Genomic DNA, 16,966 nt, shown 5'->3' with positions numbered 1-16,966 from the left:
AAATAATAATAGGTTGGGAGTACAAGACAAGGTTTTGTATCCTGGTTCTCTGGCTCTTCTGTTTACTGTTTTATGACTATGGCTAAGTCGCCTAGTCTCTCCAAGTCTCTGTTTCCTTATCTGCAAAACAAGAATAATGATATAATTTATCGTTTTTCTGATGATCATAGAATGCAAGCATTTTTAAACTATAAAACACTATATGATGTTGTTCATCACTATAATGATTAGTTGATATAATGACAATATGAACTATATTTGGCACATACTATAAGCCCAATAGTATGTGTGTTTATTGCATAGAGAAATGAAGGAATGCTGACAGTTGAAGGAATAAGTACTCATTTGTTTAACACATGTATAACCATGTCTACAGATACTGAAATATTGGCAATTGGCTGAGTATACTTTGTAGTACTGATCTCTTTAAAAAAAAAAAAGAAGGAAAAGAAAACTGCCTATAATCAATCGAAATGTTTAAATGAGCAGATAAAACAGGCAAGAATTAGGGTACATAACTACTTTTTGGGCTGAGTATCCAGTATTGGAAAACTTTGAAGTGGAGAAGCGAGAACTCACTGATTTCAACTTCCAAAAATTTGGTTGGCTAATTTTCATCTTCTTGACATTACATATCTAACAAATACACAAATACTAGCCACAGTTATAATGCAGGAAATTCAAGAGTAATATCACTTTTCCCTCACAAATCACCTAACTTGATAGTTTTCCAAGGGCATTTCCTGAATATTGAAATTATCTCTGTTCTATGGAAGTTATTAACATATCATTTTAAAGATAGAAACAAAGAGCTAATGTTTAAACAACAATATCTCACAATTGCCCCTTGCTTACCATCCCAAGCACTCCAAAGGTTCAGGTCTTTCATTCCTTCTTACTTCCAAAATTGTTACTCTATATTTCTAGTTATACATATAATTAGATTGTAATATAGTCAGATGATACAAAATTATTTTTAAATGGTGGAAATAAACTCAAACATAATTCCACTTTCTAAAGATAATCACTGTTAAGATTTGGGTGTATTCTACGGAAGGTTTTCTATATGTGCGCACGTATGTAATTACACACACATGCACAGAGTGGTGTGTGGTAAACCAGGGTTGGGGCAGGGCGGGGGCTGATTTGTAGCATCTGTTTATTAATTTCCATAGGGTAAATACTCTCACCAAAGCCAGTTTCAAGCTAGCAATGATTTAATAGCTGGTTCACATAATTCCTAAAAATTGAACAAATGGCTCTCATAAACCACTGTAATCTAGCTTCAGCAAACAACTGCCACTGTTTTTAAAGGTTTCAGACTTTACAAACTGCTGTATGGTACCTGTTTTTAAACAGAAATATCTATCATAAACTCATTTCATTATCAATAAATATAAATTTATATTTTTTAAGACTCAACAGTATTCTCCATTTTTTTTGGTATCCTCTATCAATGGATATTTACGTTGCTTTGTCCAATGTTACCTATTTGAACAACTGTATGACAAATAAAGTTGTGAATACAGCTTGATGCACTTCTCTGATTATTTCTTTAGGGTATATGTGTGCAATGTTCATTACAAGGTCAATGGGAGGCACTTTGGTGTCTTTGAAACAAACAGTCAAGGTGCCCTTCACAAAGTCTATTCAAGGGACACTCTTACCCACATGGTATGAGAACACCACACTTGGTCATTAGATCACCACATCCTGTCTAATGCTAGGTAGGACTGTTCTCCTTAATTGTTGCTAATATAATGGGTGAAAAATGACATCTCGTTGGTTTAATTTGCATCTATCGTCTTACTCATGAATTTGACTTCTTTTTAGTATGATTCATTTGTTTGTCTCTTCTTGAACTGCCTGAACTTCCAGTTAAAAATCTTTTCTCATTTTTTTCAAAGAGTATACTTTACATTGGAAGGATTTCTTTTGGGTGCAAGAGCTCCTTGTGTTGTACTGACTTAACCATTTGCCATATACCTGTATCTTCCCAAGTTTTCATTCATCCTTTAACTTATAATATTTTGATGCTCCACTAATTTTGTCAATCTTTATGTAGTCAAATATATCTAATTTTCTGTAATGGCCCCTACCCTTAATGATATATCTAGAAAGGCTTTCTCTATCTCAACATTATAAAAACACTTGCATATATTTTCTTCAAGTACTTTTAGGGTTTAATTTATTTTTTTACATTTAAATATTTAATTCAAGTGAGATTTGTTTGGGGGTAAGGAATAAGGTAAGAATTTAACTTATTTTTATAGAAATTATCCAAATGTCCTAGCATTTAAATACATCTTTTTCCACTGACTCTGGATGCTACCTTGGGTAACCGCCTGCTGCAGAGCTGGCTTCCTTTCTGTTCTGGATTCCTGTTTTCCCTTCAATTTTGTCCTCCGAGAATTTCTTACCAACTCAGCAAGACATTTATTTTTAAATGCTGCATTTCTAGCTGCTTTACAGGAAAAGGGTTGTTTAGGGGACCTTGTCCACCATACTGAGAGAAACTGAAATCTTCTCCAAGCTATTTCTGACATGGTGGGTAGCATGAACATTCAATAACTAGATAATGTCAGGGACCTGCTCAAGTCCTTTCAGTGACCTTTTGTGGCATGAAGGTAAATGAAATAACACCCGTAATAGGCCCTAGACTCTGACTACCTCTTCCTCCTCATCTCAGGCCCCTTCCCCCAGAGTTCTTTTCTTTTTTCTTTTTTTTTTTTTTGTGTGTGTGTGTGTGCGAATTTTAAAAATATTTTTATCGAGGTATAATTGACATACAACATTATGTTAGTTTCAGGCATACAGCATAATGATTTGATATTTGTGTATATTGTGAAATGATTGCCACTGTAAGTCTAGTTAACATCTGTCACCATGCATAGTTACAATTTTTTTTCTTGTGGTGAGGACTTTTAAGATTTACACATGGACATATATACACTACCAAATGTAAAATAGATAGCTAGTGGGAAGCAGCGACAGAGCACAGGGAGATCAGCTCGGTTCTTTGTGTCCACCTAGAGGGGTGGGATAGGGAGGGTGGGAGGGAGACGCAAGAGGGAGGAGATATGGGGTTATATGTATACGTATAGCTAATTCACTTTGTTATAAAGCAGAAACTAACACAGCATTGTAAAGCAATTATACTCCAATAAAGACGTTAAAAAAAAAAAAAAAAAGATTTACTCACTTAGCAATTTCAATGGATGAATGGATAAAAAAGATATAATATTATTATTGCATTATTCACCCATGAAAAAAGAATGAAGTCTTGCCATTTGTGACAACATGGATGGACCTTGAGGGCATTATGCTAAGTGAAATAAGTAAGACTAAGAAAAACATCATATGACCTCACTTATATGTGGAATCTAAAAATTAAAATAAAATAAACAAAAACCTGAGTCTATAGATACAGGGAACAGATTGGTGGTTGCCAGAGATGGGAGATGGAGGGGTGGCTGAAATGGGTAAGGGAGTCAAAAGGTACAAACTTCCAGTTACAAAATAAGTAAGTCATGGGGATATAATGTATAGCATGGGGACTATAATTGATAACACTGAATTGTATATTTGAAAGTTTCCCCCAGTTCTTGAAGCTCCAGCAATACTGGTGTCATGATCCTTATGGCTCAGGGCCTTCACACATGCCATCCACTGCCTTCTCTCTGCTTTGCATGGTGGTCCTTCTTTCCTTCACTTCTCAATAGAATATGTCATCTTCTCAAATAGATTTTCTCAACCACCCAACAATGGGAGTATTGTCCTATTATTTTCCATCAGTATAATGCCCTATAGATAATCTTCACTTCTTAAAAATGTGTTTATTTACTTATTTTCTTCTGTCCTACAGCTTCCCCAAGACTAAGCTCCATGATGGCAGATACCATTTCTGTCTTGTTTACCAATAAATACAGGCAAGCACAGTGTATAGCACATACTGATAGACTATGAATGAATGCAAAGTGTCTTAATCTTCTTTACATCCCCTGTGGTACAAAGCTTTGCATATTAACAGGTGCCCAGGAAACATCTGCTGAGCTGGGTTCCAAATCTAGTCATGAAGGACCACCTTCCCTAGATATGAACGTCATGTAGATGTTTGACCTGTTTCTATTACATCACAAAGGTACATTTTCAAAACAGGAGGGAAATACTTACCCTTCTGTGATAAAAGTATTGCATGCTTTAAAATGGATAACTAGCCTATGAAAACACAGATCTCCCTGGGATTAAGCAGGACTTGTGCATTAAACCTGAACACTTTTTCAGGTTTGTGATTCTGAAGAGTTCGCACTGGGTATGCATCAGGGATAATGCCCCCTGTCCAAACTTTTGCACACTTGCTGAATCCAGATAACAGTTATTCTAGCAGTTTTATTGCCACAGTGTTTGGCTGTTAGCATAACTGACGCCATTCTGGCCTTTACAGGTTCTCTTGTCCTTTGCTGACCCTACCCAGGACTGTACTGTACAGTGAGTCACTTCTCTGTCATCAAAGGCTTTGTAGTTAATAGATATTGCTTCATAATTATTAGGATCAGGTGGCCGCTATGCTCTGTTAGTCCCCACACAATGACAAAAACCTTTGCTGACGTATTCATGGCACCCACAAGACTAGTTACCCATTCATGAATTTTGACTTAGGAATGCATGTCCTGTTTCCAATTACCTAACTCCATACCCTAGGTTAACTATAACCCCTCGGTGGTGCAGAGAGCAGCTGTGAATGCTTCTGAATGCTTGTCCACCCAAATCTCACCTTGTAAGTTACTTATAAGAAACTGATCCATTGATTATATGGAGCTGCCTGCCTCATTTTTCAGCTTCAAGATGCCTTCTCAGTTCAGTGGGTATGTTTGTTCCCTCTGTCCAACACACAAACACAAGTGATAGTTTCTGAAAAAGATGAAACATTCCAGCCCCACCAGAAATAAAATGGAACGTGGAGTAAATCCACCATCAAATTTCAAAATTCACACCCAATCACTGCCAAAGTCTAGCAGAAAAAAAAAAAAAAAAAAAAAAAAACCTGGCATTTTTTGACTGAAAATAATTTTCTAAAGCTATACACTGTTGGGTACCAAAAAAAATTTTTTGAGCCACAGGTAAACATCATTTACAAGGTCCCTAGACACCTAGCAAGAGAGACAGAGCCTCTGTAGTTGGATAAGAAGGAGAAGACAGGGAGTTACAGTCAATATCTCTGAGTTAGCCACAGGGGAAGCCAAATGAATAATGCCAAAGCAACCTTGCCACATACTAAAGTTAACAGCTTCCCATTCCACTCAAACCCGCTGCATCTGCACTGAACCACTGTTCCTTCATCCATCTGCAATCTTGTTAAGAACTGCTTTCCCTTAGGAAATTTTTTATAACCTTGGAAAAATGTATGTTATCTAATATACACAATTGTAGTACACGGTATATGTTTCAAGAAGCTTGGAACAAATCAATTTGAAATAGTATTTGCTACATGAAAAATTACATCCTATGTTCTCTGTTTTTTTAATTGGTTGAATGTTTCCTTTCAAATGTGTGTGCTCCGTATCATCAATTATTGACAGCTTTGGTTGGCATATTTAGAAAGAGAAGAGTTTTAATCATAAAGAATTCAGAAGCAGCGTGGTATTGAGTGAATAGCATGCATTTTAAAGTCAATCAGGTAGACAAGTTTTACTACTTAATAATAGCTATAGTAAGCTGTTAATTTAGCTTTTTAATTCACTTTTCTGAATCTGGAGTTCCTCACTGGTAAAGACAGATGAAAACATCTATCTCTATCTTATGAGGCTCTTCAGAAATTTATGTAATATTTCATATTAATACACACACACAGACACACACACGCACACAAACACTACTCCCTGGTTCAGTTAATGTTATTTCCTTCACCGTCTTTCTTTTTTTATTATACACACACACACACACATTCCACTATATAGTTATTACCAATTTAAAGAGAATTAGAATAAAAGACATTTAAAGCCATGCTTAGCTTAACACGATCTTCCTTTAGTCATTACAAAAATTCAGTATTGTATAATGCTTCATGGCTATTTTGCAGTCATCAACTATCACTGCATTGTAGATAAGAGGAAGAACATTTTTAATAACAGGATATTTAGAGTAAAAAAGGTGAGATAACTAAGAGCTTGCTTTAATAAAGCAACCAGGAACAAAGACCCTGTCTTCACTTTCTTCCTGAAATCCCGCTTAGCACCTCACAAAGAACATTGTATGTAGTGGGAGGGACTCCTCCAACACTTCCATTTATTAATTGCTCTATTCACACTTTCCATTATTTCAACTATCCTCCAAACAAAGCTACACCCTCCTCTTAGACCTAAATACAAGCTGGGTTTCTACTGAGCCTCCAGCAATACATTGCTAAAAGGAAAGACATTTTACAGCTCAGTGTCAGTTGCAAACAGCAGATTGTTTCTGCCCTAGACCTTACGTATGCAGAGTGCATAAGGGAGCACTCTTGCCTGCCATCTCCTCTTCCTTCAGTATCATGAAGGCCATGCATAGCTCTACGCCTCTACCACCTCTGCTGTATACTTCCTTCATAATACAAGTATCCTGAAGATGCTGATAGCTCTCTTGGCTAGAGGTACACTAGATACAAGGAAACTTCTATAATACTTAAGGCTTCTATTTCAGCTTATCATTTTAACATACTAGGAAGAAAGGAAAGAGTCAGAAGGTAAACAAAACAAAACCAAACTGTTCTAAAAGGATACCATCCAATGCAAAGTTCAGTTAAAAAAAGAGAGTATTTAAGTGCGGTGCTTAAAAAAGTTTTTTTTTTAATGATCTGAAAAAGTATATACCTGGATTTGCATCAAATGCAGCAAAGTCCCTCTGTGGAAAGACTCTCTGTATCTCCTCTATCTTTCTCTTTGTATCTCCCTCTCTCTCACCCTGTCTCTATCTCTATCACTATCTCTTCTCTTTCTTCCTCTCTTCTTTTTCTTTCTTCTTCTCTCCTCACCCCCCACTCCTTCTCTTTATTTTCCTTTACCTTGAGTGGACAATTTAAAAGTTCTGAAAAGACATTTAGAAGCAAGCCATGGATGTGAAAAAGTTTTGCATAAGAGAAACTCTGTTTTCCTCAGGGGACCAAATAGATCAAAGAGTCCAAAGCAAATTAGAAAACTATGAGGATAAAATTAATGCTTTCTATCTGAAAAGCAAAAATTAGTTCATTAAGAAGCCTTTGGGGCAGTCTGAAGTCCCAGAGGATCTAGGGAAGGACAGAATTAACTCAGGTGCATCAATTTAAGCTATTAGGTGTAATGTGTTTAAACAGCAAACAAGTCCATGGTGAAGGATTAAAGCTTTCTTCCCACAGTAAAAAAGAGCAAACAAAGCTATATTAAATAATGGCTGATAATGGTTGAGATCTGCTTGGGAAAAACAATTTGTATATCTGTGTTTGCTTTAACAATAATAGAGTCCTATATTTCAACTATAGTTGTACTTGTATGCAAGCAATTAAGAATCAAATAAAACCCACGGTATTATATTAATAAAGAGTTATGTTTATATAGAAAAGCTACCAGTAACTGATGGATGGCCTCTCTGTGTCTTTCCCCTTGAATATCTACACAGGTTCCATGGAGGAAGCATAGTTGGCAAATACTCTTCGGTTGGTCCTTCTCGCTGGCATGGAAAGCCCAGACTTTAAAAGGACCACAATGTTCTGTTACATAAGTTATGGGAAAAATGCAAACATCAGTACCTTGGTTTATATATCAAAATGGACACTCCTGCTTACCTCAAGGAGTACTTCAAAAAATGTGAAAGTATCTCGGAAGTAAAAAAAAAAAAAAAAAAAAAAACAATGAGATGATGGGCAAAGAGCCTTAAACTATTATTCCAGACACTACTGACAAACACTGTAGGAAAGTGGTATTTATTTCCCAATAATGTACAGCTTTACCAAGAGTTTTGATTCTGGTGGTAGAAGGAGAAATGAAATTCATGAAAACAACAGAACTCAGCCAAGTCTAGATTATCAAGTGTGTGATTATTTTGTCTCTTTTCTCTTATTTTCTCAGCCGCCTTGTATTTTCATTATTCCTACTGCCTCTAAAACTGAGAAAGACAAAAGAAGGCAATTCTGTATATTGCTTTTATAGGTTTGGATGGCAGGTACTTGAAGTTATTGACTGAGGTTCTCATATTATTTATAAAATGCATCCATTTTCTCTCCGTCCCTCAAAAATAAATGAGTGATTGCAGCACCTAGTGGATTTTAGAATAAAGTAATTATTGTGTTGTTACCTCAAGGGTAGATGTATATTTTATTTTTTAAAGAAGTTCATCAACTAAATAGAAAAGGAATTTTTAAAATAGTGAAATAAAAGGAGTGAGAACTAGCCCAGGAGTGAGTCACTGATAATCAGATGGTCATCTGGTTCTATAACGCTCATCTCAATATGGCAGAAACAAATATTGGGGAAGGGGGAATGCAGAAACAAAGGCAATTCAAAGTGCAGAAGACTGTCTTATAAGCCAGATATTGTCACTTATAACCATATACACCCATGTATTCCCTGCAAAGATAGTGGCTTCTCTTAACTCACACATGTGATGGAAGAATCAGGTCATTTTTCTAAACATAGAATTATCGCTGTGATACAAGAAGGCTTTCTAGAGAATTTATAACTGCAAAGCTAGCATCAGGCCAATAAATTGTGGTACTCAAATCTCTTTTCAATACCCACCCTTGGGAAGTACAAGTAACTTAAAAATAAACATCAGTGTCTTTCAATGCAGCTCAAAAAAAAAAAAAAAAAAAAGTGAAGATACCTGCTCCCAAGAAGAAACATTTATAGGACATCAGGGTGAATGTTATAATTCCAATGTCCTTTAGGTCTAAGAATAAAATGAAACTATATTCTTCACACATTCTTCAAACGTTTGGACTAAATTCCATAGAAACGAAGTGTGTTCAGGATGACCAGCCATGAGCAACAGAGACAGGACTGAGTGTCACAAGTAGATCCAAATATGGAGTTTTTCAAAGAGCATATTCAAATAATATGAGGCCACTGGTGCTGGCAACAAATTGAATCTTTACCAAAAGCTGAAAGAACCATTTCATAGCATTAAAAATATTATAGATCCTTGTAGAAGAAAGACCAAAAAAAAAAAAAAAAAAAGAACTAGCCAACTATATCTAAAATACATTAAACACAAATATTCCCTTCACCTGCAAGGATTCCTGTCCTCCACAATCTGTTCCTAACTTACCTTTCCAGCTTGGCTTCTAAACGCCTTCACACTATCCCCAAATTCAGCTGAACTGAACTATTCTGTTCCCAAATAAGAGATATATTTTCTCCTAGAAAAGAGCAGTCGTTGGTTTGATTAAGAAGTCGTCCTCAGTACCACCCTACAGGACTAATAACTTTCTCTGCCGTCTCATGCAATTTTGTTTGGTATTTATTTTCTCTTCTTTCTCTCAAATTTTACTGTAAGATACTTACAATGAGAACCTTCCTTTATTCACCCTGGTTTCTACAGTATGAAATGGTCAAACACACGACCTTTAGAATAAAGTGAAATCATTGTAAGATAAACACTTGTCATTAGAAATAATTAAATAATAGCAAGAGTGTACCCTGAGTATGTCCATGTTGTATAAGAAGACCCATAATGCTCTTTAATAAAAAAGCAAGAAGGAAGAATTGGTTGGCTTTTTGCTGTTGTTGGTTGGTTTAGCTGGTTGGATGGTTATTTTGCTGTTGTTAGTTGGTTGGTTGTTTTGGTTTATATGTAAGGACACAGTGAAACAGAATGATTAAATGACTTTAATGTCATTAAACAGCTCACAAAGTGAAACAGTCAGAATTTGAACCAGTGTCTCTTGATTCCTGGTAAGCCACAATGTTTTTACTTATTTATTTATTTTACATAGTGTAGTTCACTCTCAATAAGCCACACGATTATTTCCACCCTCTGCAAATTTCTTAAAAATAATGATAAAGAAATAAGGGGATCTTACCTCCGTTAGCAGAAGAAAGCCCTAAGGGTAGGTAATGCTGTATAAAAGAAAGAGCTCTGTTTTTGGAGGGAAGGCAGCCTTTGAAACCTTATCATGAGTACCGTTAACTGAGACCACTCCCTGGCTTTACATTTCCTAAACTATAAAATGGGTGTAAGAATACCTACACCCCATCCGCATCACAGTGTTTTCTGTGAAGTTAATGATAATGTGAGTGAAATCTAGCCCTGCGCCTGGCACACAGTCAACTGTTTGTTGACTTTGAAATAAAAAGCTGTATTCAAAGATCTGTGTGTGTGTGTGTGTGTGTGTGTGTGCGTGCATGCCTTTGGGGAAGAAAATTCATTGCTATCATTTTTTATGTGGACTGTGTAGCAAATAATTTTTATATGGCAGTATTTTTTAAATTCACCATATTATATGTGGTGCCATTCTAACTACCTCCCCAACTTGGAATCACAAGTTCCAAATGTTTATTTCTACTCTAAAGGCAGCTTTAACAATTCAACTTTTTAGCATGTTGCCAATGAAACACACCAAAAGAGAAATGTGTGACAAGTCAAAGTTTGCTTTTGGGATTCTTGCAGAGGAGCACTTCTTTGAGTTTAGTATTAGAAATGTTTAATTCAATAATAAGCAAAAACAGGAATATTGACTTTTGAGCTTATACTACAGTGATTTGCTTCCTGGGGGAAAATCACTGCAATGGGGGGGGCACCTTAAGTGAGGGGGCAGGGCGAGTAAAGATACTTCTTATCTAGAAAACACAGAAATCTATTACTGAGTCGTTCTTTAACAGTTAGCAAAACCCGTGACCCCTTGGATCTTAATATTTTTTTCTAAATTATTTATCTGCCAGTAGAGTACAAGGGGAATGTATTTAGTAAAAGTAACATGCATCTTGGGAACTGAGGAACTAGTTGAAGTCACAGATGTGTTAAGTATTAGCTGTGTGACTTTGGGTAGCTCACTTAGCCACTTTGATCTTAATTTTCTTATCCAAATAAGAAATACCCTGACTGCTCTGTTTTGGGTGTGAGAACTAAATGACATAGAATATGTAAAATTCAAAGGGAATTTTATTTCAGCAAAGGAAGCTTTATTATCACCACTATAACTACCACATTATAATTATATTATCACTATTATAATTATCCAAGCTTTAATTCCTTAAAAGAAAGTAAATGTTGGTTTTTGATTATTTGCTTTTATCACCACCGGAGATGAAATGTTGCTCCCACATTCCTGAGTGAAGATGGAAATCACTGAACTGCTATAGAAAGACTATGTTCTCTAGTCAGAATTGTGTGCCTTGAAGTCCAGTTCACTGCACTTGAATGCACCACATGGAAATAAAGCTCTTATGTTGTTATGATTCCTTTTTAAAATTGTGGGCTTTCCTTAAGAGAAGGGTCCACATGGAGGGGTCCAGAGCAACAAGACAAAACTCTTACTAATATCATATGCGTGTACAGAGTTTTAGGGTTTTAAAGCTATTTCTCCTTTGTTCCTCACATCAATCTTGTGGTTCCATTAACATGGGTACCTAAAGCACAAAAAAAGCCTCATGAAAGACCAACCAGTCTACTGTCATCTACCTCGTTGTAAGAAGCATGATGCACGAGAGGTTGGTTGATCCCGCAGTATGTGCATTGATCCCTTTTTCCTCTCATAGCCCAGAGCCAGTTGCCCCTTTTATTTTTGACAACAACACTTCCTTTTTGTTCCTCTCCCTCCAACTAGGAAGTACATCACTGACACAGACACAATATACCTTTTCATAAGGAAGGCAAATAAACATGGGCCAGATGGGCTGAGGGCATTACAACATGTTTCCTGCTCCCATGGTGACTCAATGGGGCTGGTATGAGAACGTATCTTATTCAAGAAATCAGCTTCCCTGGCAGAATTATGAGTCAGTTCCTGGGTAGAAAGCTCATTTTCCAACAACATTTGAGGGGGTGGGGTGGGGGCCCCTTGGATGGATTACAGTAAAGGTCATTCAGAAAACAACGCGGCCAGGACCAGTAGGGAGGCATCAGCACTAACCAACCACTAACTTCTGAAACTTCATTGATCTCTAACAAGAGCAACAAAGTCATCTCCCCCTTTTCCTTCAAGGTGGGAACATAAAACCACATTGACGAATTGCCGGCATGAATCCAAACAAGTTCCATTATAAAATTAACCAATCTGGGCAAAAAAGGATGTGAAGGGACACTTTTTTCATCCATTTTACATATATGTATTTGTAGATATATGTATATATATGTATAAATATAAAAGTTGAGCTCCTACTCTGTGTCTATATGTCAATCTTTACTCCAAGTGTTTGGGTAACAAACAAAATGGACAAGTCTCTGTCCTTAGGGAGCTTAAAAACAGAGAAATAGGGAGGGATGGAGGAAAAGGAGAGAAAGAGAAAGAAAGAAAGGAGAGGAGGATGGGGGTTGGGGAGGAAAAAGAAAAGGAAGAAGGTGGAAGGGAAGGAGAAGAAAAGGAGGAGGAGAAAAAAGAAAGAGTTAATATAGTGCCAAGAAAGAATGAGTGTTATGAAGAAAACTAAAGCAAGATAGAGGAACAGAGAGTGATTGGCAGGGCTATTTTAGTTAAGATGGTTAAGGAAGGCCTCTGTAAGAAGATACCAGTCAAGGATAGAACTAAATCAAATAAGAACAAACAACAATCAGGCGTTATATTCAGCATATTTAAAAATCAGGACATCAGGACACTGGCCAGTCAATTGGGACACTCAATCAAGCAGGACAGATGCTGGTCTAAACAGCCAGTAGAGCTGTACACTAGTGAATCCCAGCTGAATATCAGCTCTGCTTATAATATATCCTTTCCTCTGTGAAGCCTCCAAGGGCCAACAAGGTTAGAAGTTATCGCTCCTTCTCTTGGCTTTGAGCTGTACTCTGTCCTAATTGTACCCCTCTTTTAGTGTTATTATTGGTTTCCAATAAAATGCCTTAAGTGGTGTAGCAAAACTGAAACACACCCAGAAAAGATCATCAGGATGGTAGGAATCCATGTCATGTGAAGAACAGTTGAAGGCATGTATTGGCAACATGGTCATGGTTTTATGACCACTGTTTTAACATCTCTGATGGCCTGTCACATAGAAGAGGAAGTAAAGCAATGATATTCAAAGTATGGTCCATGGTCTTCAGGGAAATTATACATGGCAAGCTTTTTTTAAATGAAGATACATTAGTTCCCTGAATTAAAATTAGAAAATCATGGGATTAGGTATTTTCTATTTAAATCCAGTAGTTGAACCAAATAAATATATGGATATGATGAGACAAATTTCAGTTATATGTACTAAAAAATTTCTAAGAACTTGATCAGTCCAAAGACATAATGGGCTAAAATTCGATGATCACTAGTTAGAGGTACCATAGAATGGTTCTGAGCAGTACCTCTGAAGATGAGACGAGACCTGCAAGGACAGACTTTCAAGTCCCCTGTAACTCTAATGTCATATGATCCAAGTCCATGATAATTGAGTTTGGTTATTTAAACTCAATAAAGATTTTGGCTGCCTCTTCTTATGCTTATGAAACAACATCCAAAGAAAGAATGAGCCTAATGACCGGTTCTTTCTTTCTTATATGGAAGCAGTAGACAAAAACCCATCTTTATCTACTTGTTTCTATAAGGTATCAGTGGACTGGTACCACTGAGGTTTTCTCCACCACTGGCTCAAGTTTGGAAAACAGAGTCGTACTACCATCACTGTCATTTATTTTCCCATAGGACCTGAGGTAAGGGGAAGAAATAGGATTCTAGTTGGTTTGGATGTGAAGGTGATGGAAAATTCCTATAATTAGAAAGTGCACTCCCCCCAGTGCACTTTGTTCCATGAAGACTAAAGATATCAGTGGTTCCTCCCAGCACCAAAATTCTATAATTCTGTCAAATCTAAGATTCCATGTTACCACAGAAGTCAGTGGAAATAAACAACGTTATGTTCTCTTAACTCATTTTCAGAAAGACTTGAGACATTACCCTATGCGTGACTTGCATTTTAATAGATTGTCAAAAGACATTCCCTTACCTGAGGCATCACTTTGCAGGATCCCATAGAAGTAGAGACTCATTACACACCACAGAAGTCCCATCCTGTCAATATAAATACAAAGGTAAGGAGAGTATTTATTACTCTCAAGTGCTTAAATAATATTCGTGCATATGCATGCTGACTATTGACTAGGAACTGTTCTAAGAATTTTACAATATTAACAAACTTAATTGTCAGAACCAACCAGTAAGATAGGCTTTTTTCATCCCCATATTACAGATAAGAAAACTGAGACACGTGTAAATAACATACCCAAGATCCTGTGGCTAGAAAGTGGTAGAGTAATGATCAAATTCCAGTAGCCTGGCTCTAGAACAGCCTCTTAATCACTGAACTCTAACTGCCTACTAAAAAAATATTTTTTTGGATTTTTTTCATCAGAGTTGAATTTCTGGTAGATGAGTTTGTTCTTATTACCCTTCATCATATTCTCTTGTTTATTCCCAACTGGAAATATTTTATAATCCAGACAGTTTTCCTTCTTAGTGATGAATAGAAAGTCTACAAATGCTGGATTCAGACTTGGTTTGCAGTCCACCATACTCTGAATTTATAGTAAGGGGAAATGTATAATCCTCATGCCCTGCTGTGCCTGCTCTTATCTTCTCATTCAAAGAGACAAATGATGAGGCTGAATTCCAATTTCTGTGATCTTTAGCCTTGCTGTTGATAACCAGCTGAAACAGCCAACTAGAAAGACCGATGCCCTTATATTCGGTTGTGTGATCTTTAATGCAGAAGGGCTGGAGATTTAACAACTCTGTGAAATATTTCTTTCCCTACTACTCTAGACATATCTGGTCCCTGATAAAACCACTGTGGGGTTATAAATACTGAAACCTGAATATTACTGATAAATTCCATACTTAAGACTTCCACTCTCTGTTTTGAACACAACAGCCATACTGGGTGCTTACATTGGTCTTGGTAAATTGTCCAGACCATATTTCTAGTAGGTGACAGAGATGAGATTTATATCCATACCTGGAAAACTACAAGTCTATTATCCTAAACATTAGCCTATGTCACAAGTTTCACAACCACAGGAACCCAGTAGTCTAAAAAGGTCAAAGAGATATTTAATAAGTAGGGTAATATTAACAGCATTTGAAATGGAACATTTTTAAGAGCACTACACTGAAACAAAAGATACCTTTTGGACAGTACCAAAAGGTACGGTCCAAAATGGTACTGTCCAAGCAATCCAGAGTGTGTGGTCCCTTTAAAGGACAATGCAAGTTTCCAACATCTGTCACCTCTCTTGACCACACATCACCAAAAATCTCTACTGTGCTTCTTCTTTAGCATGATTGTACACAAATCACAGGAGAGTATATTATATCTTAAACAACTATTTTATCTCAGAAATTAAACGTCTCTTTCTTAACGCTACCATTTCCTTCCAGTTCTTATACCATTAACTTAGGGAGTTCTCTCCATTAGTCATTCATTAATTCAATAAAACATGTATTGAACACTTTCTGTTTACAAGTCACTATGATATAATCACAGGGGTCTCTGGCATGCAAGATGTAGGGCTGTTGTCCCCAGTAGAGGAGATAAACCACATGCAAACCACTTCAGCAACATCAACTTTGAATAATACACATGCAGAGGCACTCTAGGATATTAAAAGATTTATCGGAAGTTCTCGCACTAAGCAGACTCTAGCAGGGACTTAAAATGTGTACAAGAAATAACTGCAACACAAAGTAATGTGGTAAAAATAGTCAGAGACGGGCCAATAAGTGCTATTGAAGATTAGCCAAAGAAAGAGATTACTCCAGCTAAGGCAGACAAAGAAGACTAAACACAAGACATAGATTTGAACTGAGCGAGAACTGGTTTGGAAATTTAGAATTGAGGCAGAAGAAAAATGTGGGGAAAAGAAACTCAGTGGAGAATAATGCTCAAAGAGGAAAGCATGGAACATAAATAGGAAATAGTCTATAAGTAATTCAGTTTGACTCAAGCACAGAGTATTAGAAAAAGAACTATAGAAGATTTTGTTGGAAAGCAGGGGGTTTTAGGATCAGAATATTGCAAGGCCTTGAATAGTAGGCTAAGATCTTAGGATTTCATTTAAACAGAAAATAGGGAGTCACTGAAAATTTCTGATTAGAGGAATGATATGATCATCACATTATGCCATATGGAGAGCATTCTTCCAGGCATGTATTGGATGGATAGCCACTAAATTCTGTCTTATAATCACTGTGGCTCCTGAGTCATCACAATAATTGTTATCCTCATAGTTTTGTGTCATCTAAGAACTTGATCGACATTCCACCTATGTCCTCATCCAAGTCATTAATAAAAGTAATTAATCATTCTGTATAATCCTTGTCAACAGAGAGCAACCAGACATTTAACTGCCGATTCAGGGCAGGGTAATCTCATTTCCAATACTCAGCTATGCTAAAGCACTCCAACCTTCCAAATTGCTTTTGGCTATGAAAAAAAAAAAGGCTCACACCTCTAGATTTTCCCAATTTGCCTGTTTATAAGCTTCTGAGTTCCTATGGCAACACTTAGAAGACATTCTAATTAATGTGATTGAGAGTCTTAATTGGTAATTCCATGAGTAACTGGATTATACTTGAGGCAGCAAGGAGTCAGGTCACCAAGATAAAGCTAATCTAACTTGTGTGCAAACACAAATCCAGGGTCAGTCCTGCCCTGTGATGAATTAGAATAAAGCAGACTGAAAAGAAAATGTGATTGCGCAGGCTGGTTTTGACTGACTGAAGGTATCAGTGTTAGTGTCTGGTCTGAAACCTCTCTGGGAAGACTGATTCATTTAACCTTGTGTTGCATTCAGCCTCAGAATTTTATTATTGTTACTAGTA

General features: G+C 36.7%; 1 protein-coding gene across 3 annotated transcripts in view; it reads right to left on the bottom strand.

The window, feature by feature from the left end:
• The window catches only part of IL1RAP (interleukin 1 receptor accessory protein), a 122,806-nt gene that overhangs the window by 64,902 nt on the left and 40,938 nt on the right, over nt 1-16,966 (bottom strand). For all 3 annotated transcript variants that reach the window (XM_068545464.1, XM_068545465.1, XM_068545466.1), the window contains exon 2: nt 14,094-14,158. In XM_068545464.1, the coding sequence (XP_068401565.1) occupies nt 14,094-14,157 (64 nt within the window). In that variant the 5' untranslated portion in view covers nt 14,158. The remainder of the gene's footprint in view (nt 1-14,093; nt 14,159-16,966) is intronic.

This window comes from Eschrichtius robustus, chromosome 6 (assembly GCF_028021215.1).
Source record: "Eschrichtius robustus isolate mEscRob2 chromosome 6, mEscRob2.pri, whole genome shotgun sequence".
Taxonomy (NCBI): Eukaryota; Metazoa; Chordata; class Mammalia; order Artiodactyla; family Eschrichtiidae; genus Eschrichtius; species Eschrichtius robustus.
The sequence above is the reverse complement of the archived record's forward strand: the minus strand, read 5'-3'. Positions and strand labels throughout refer to the sequence as shown.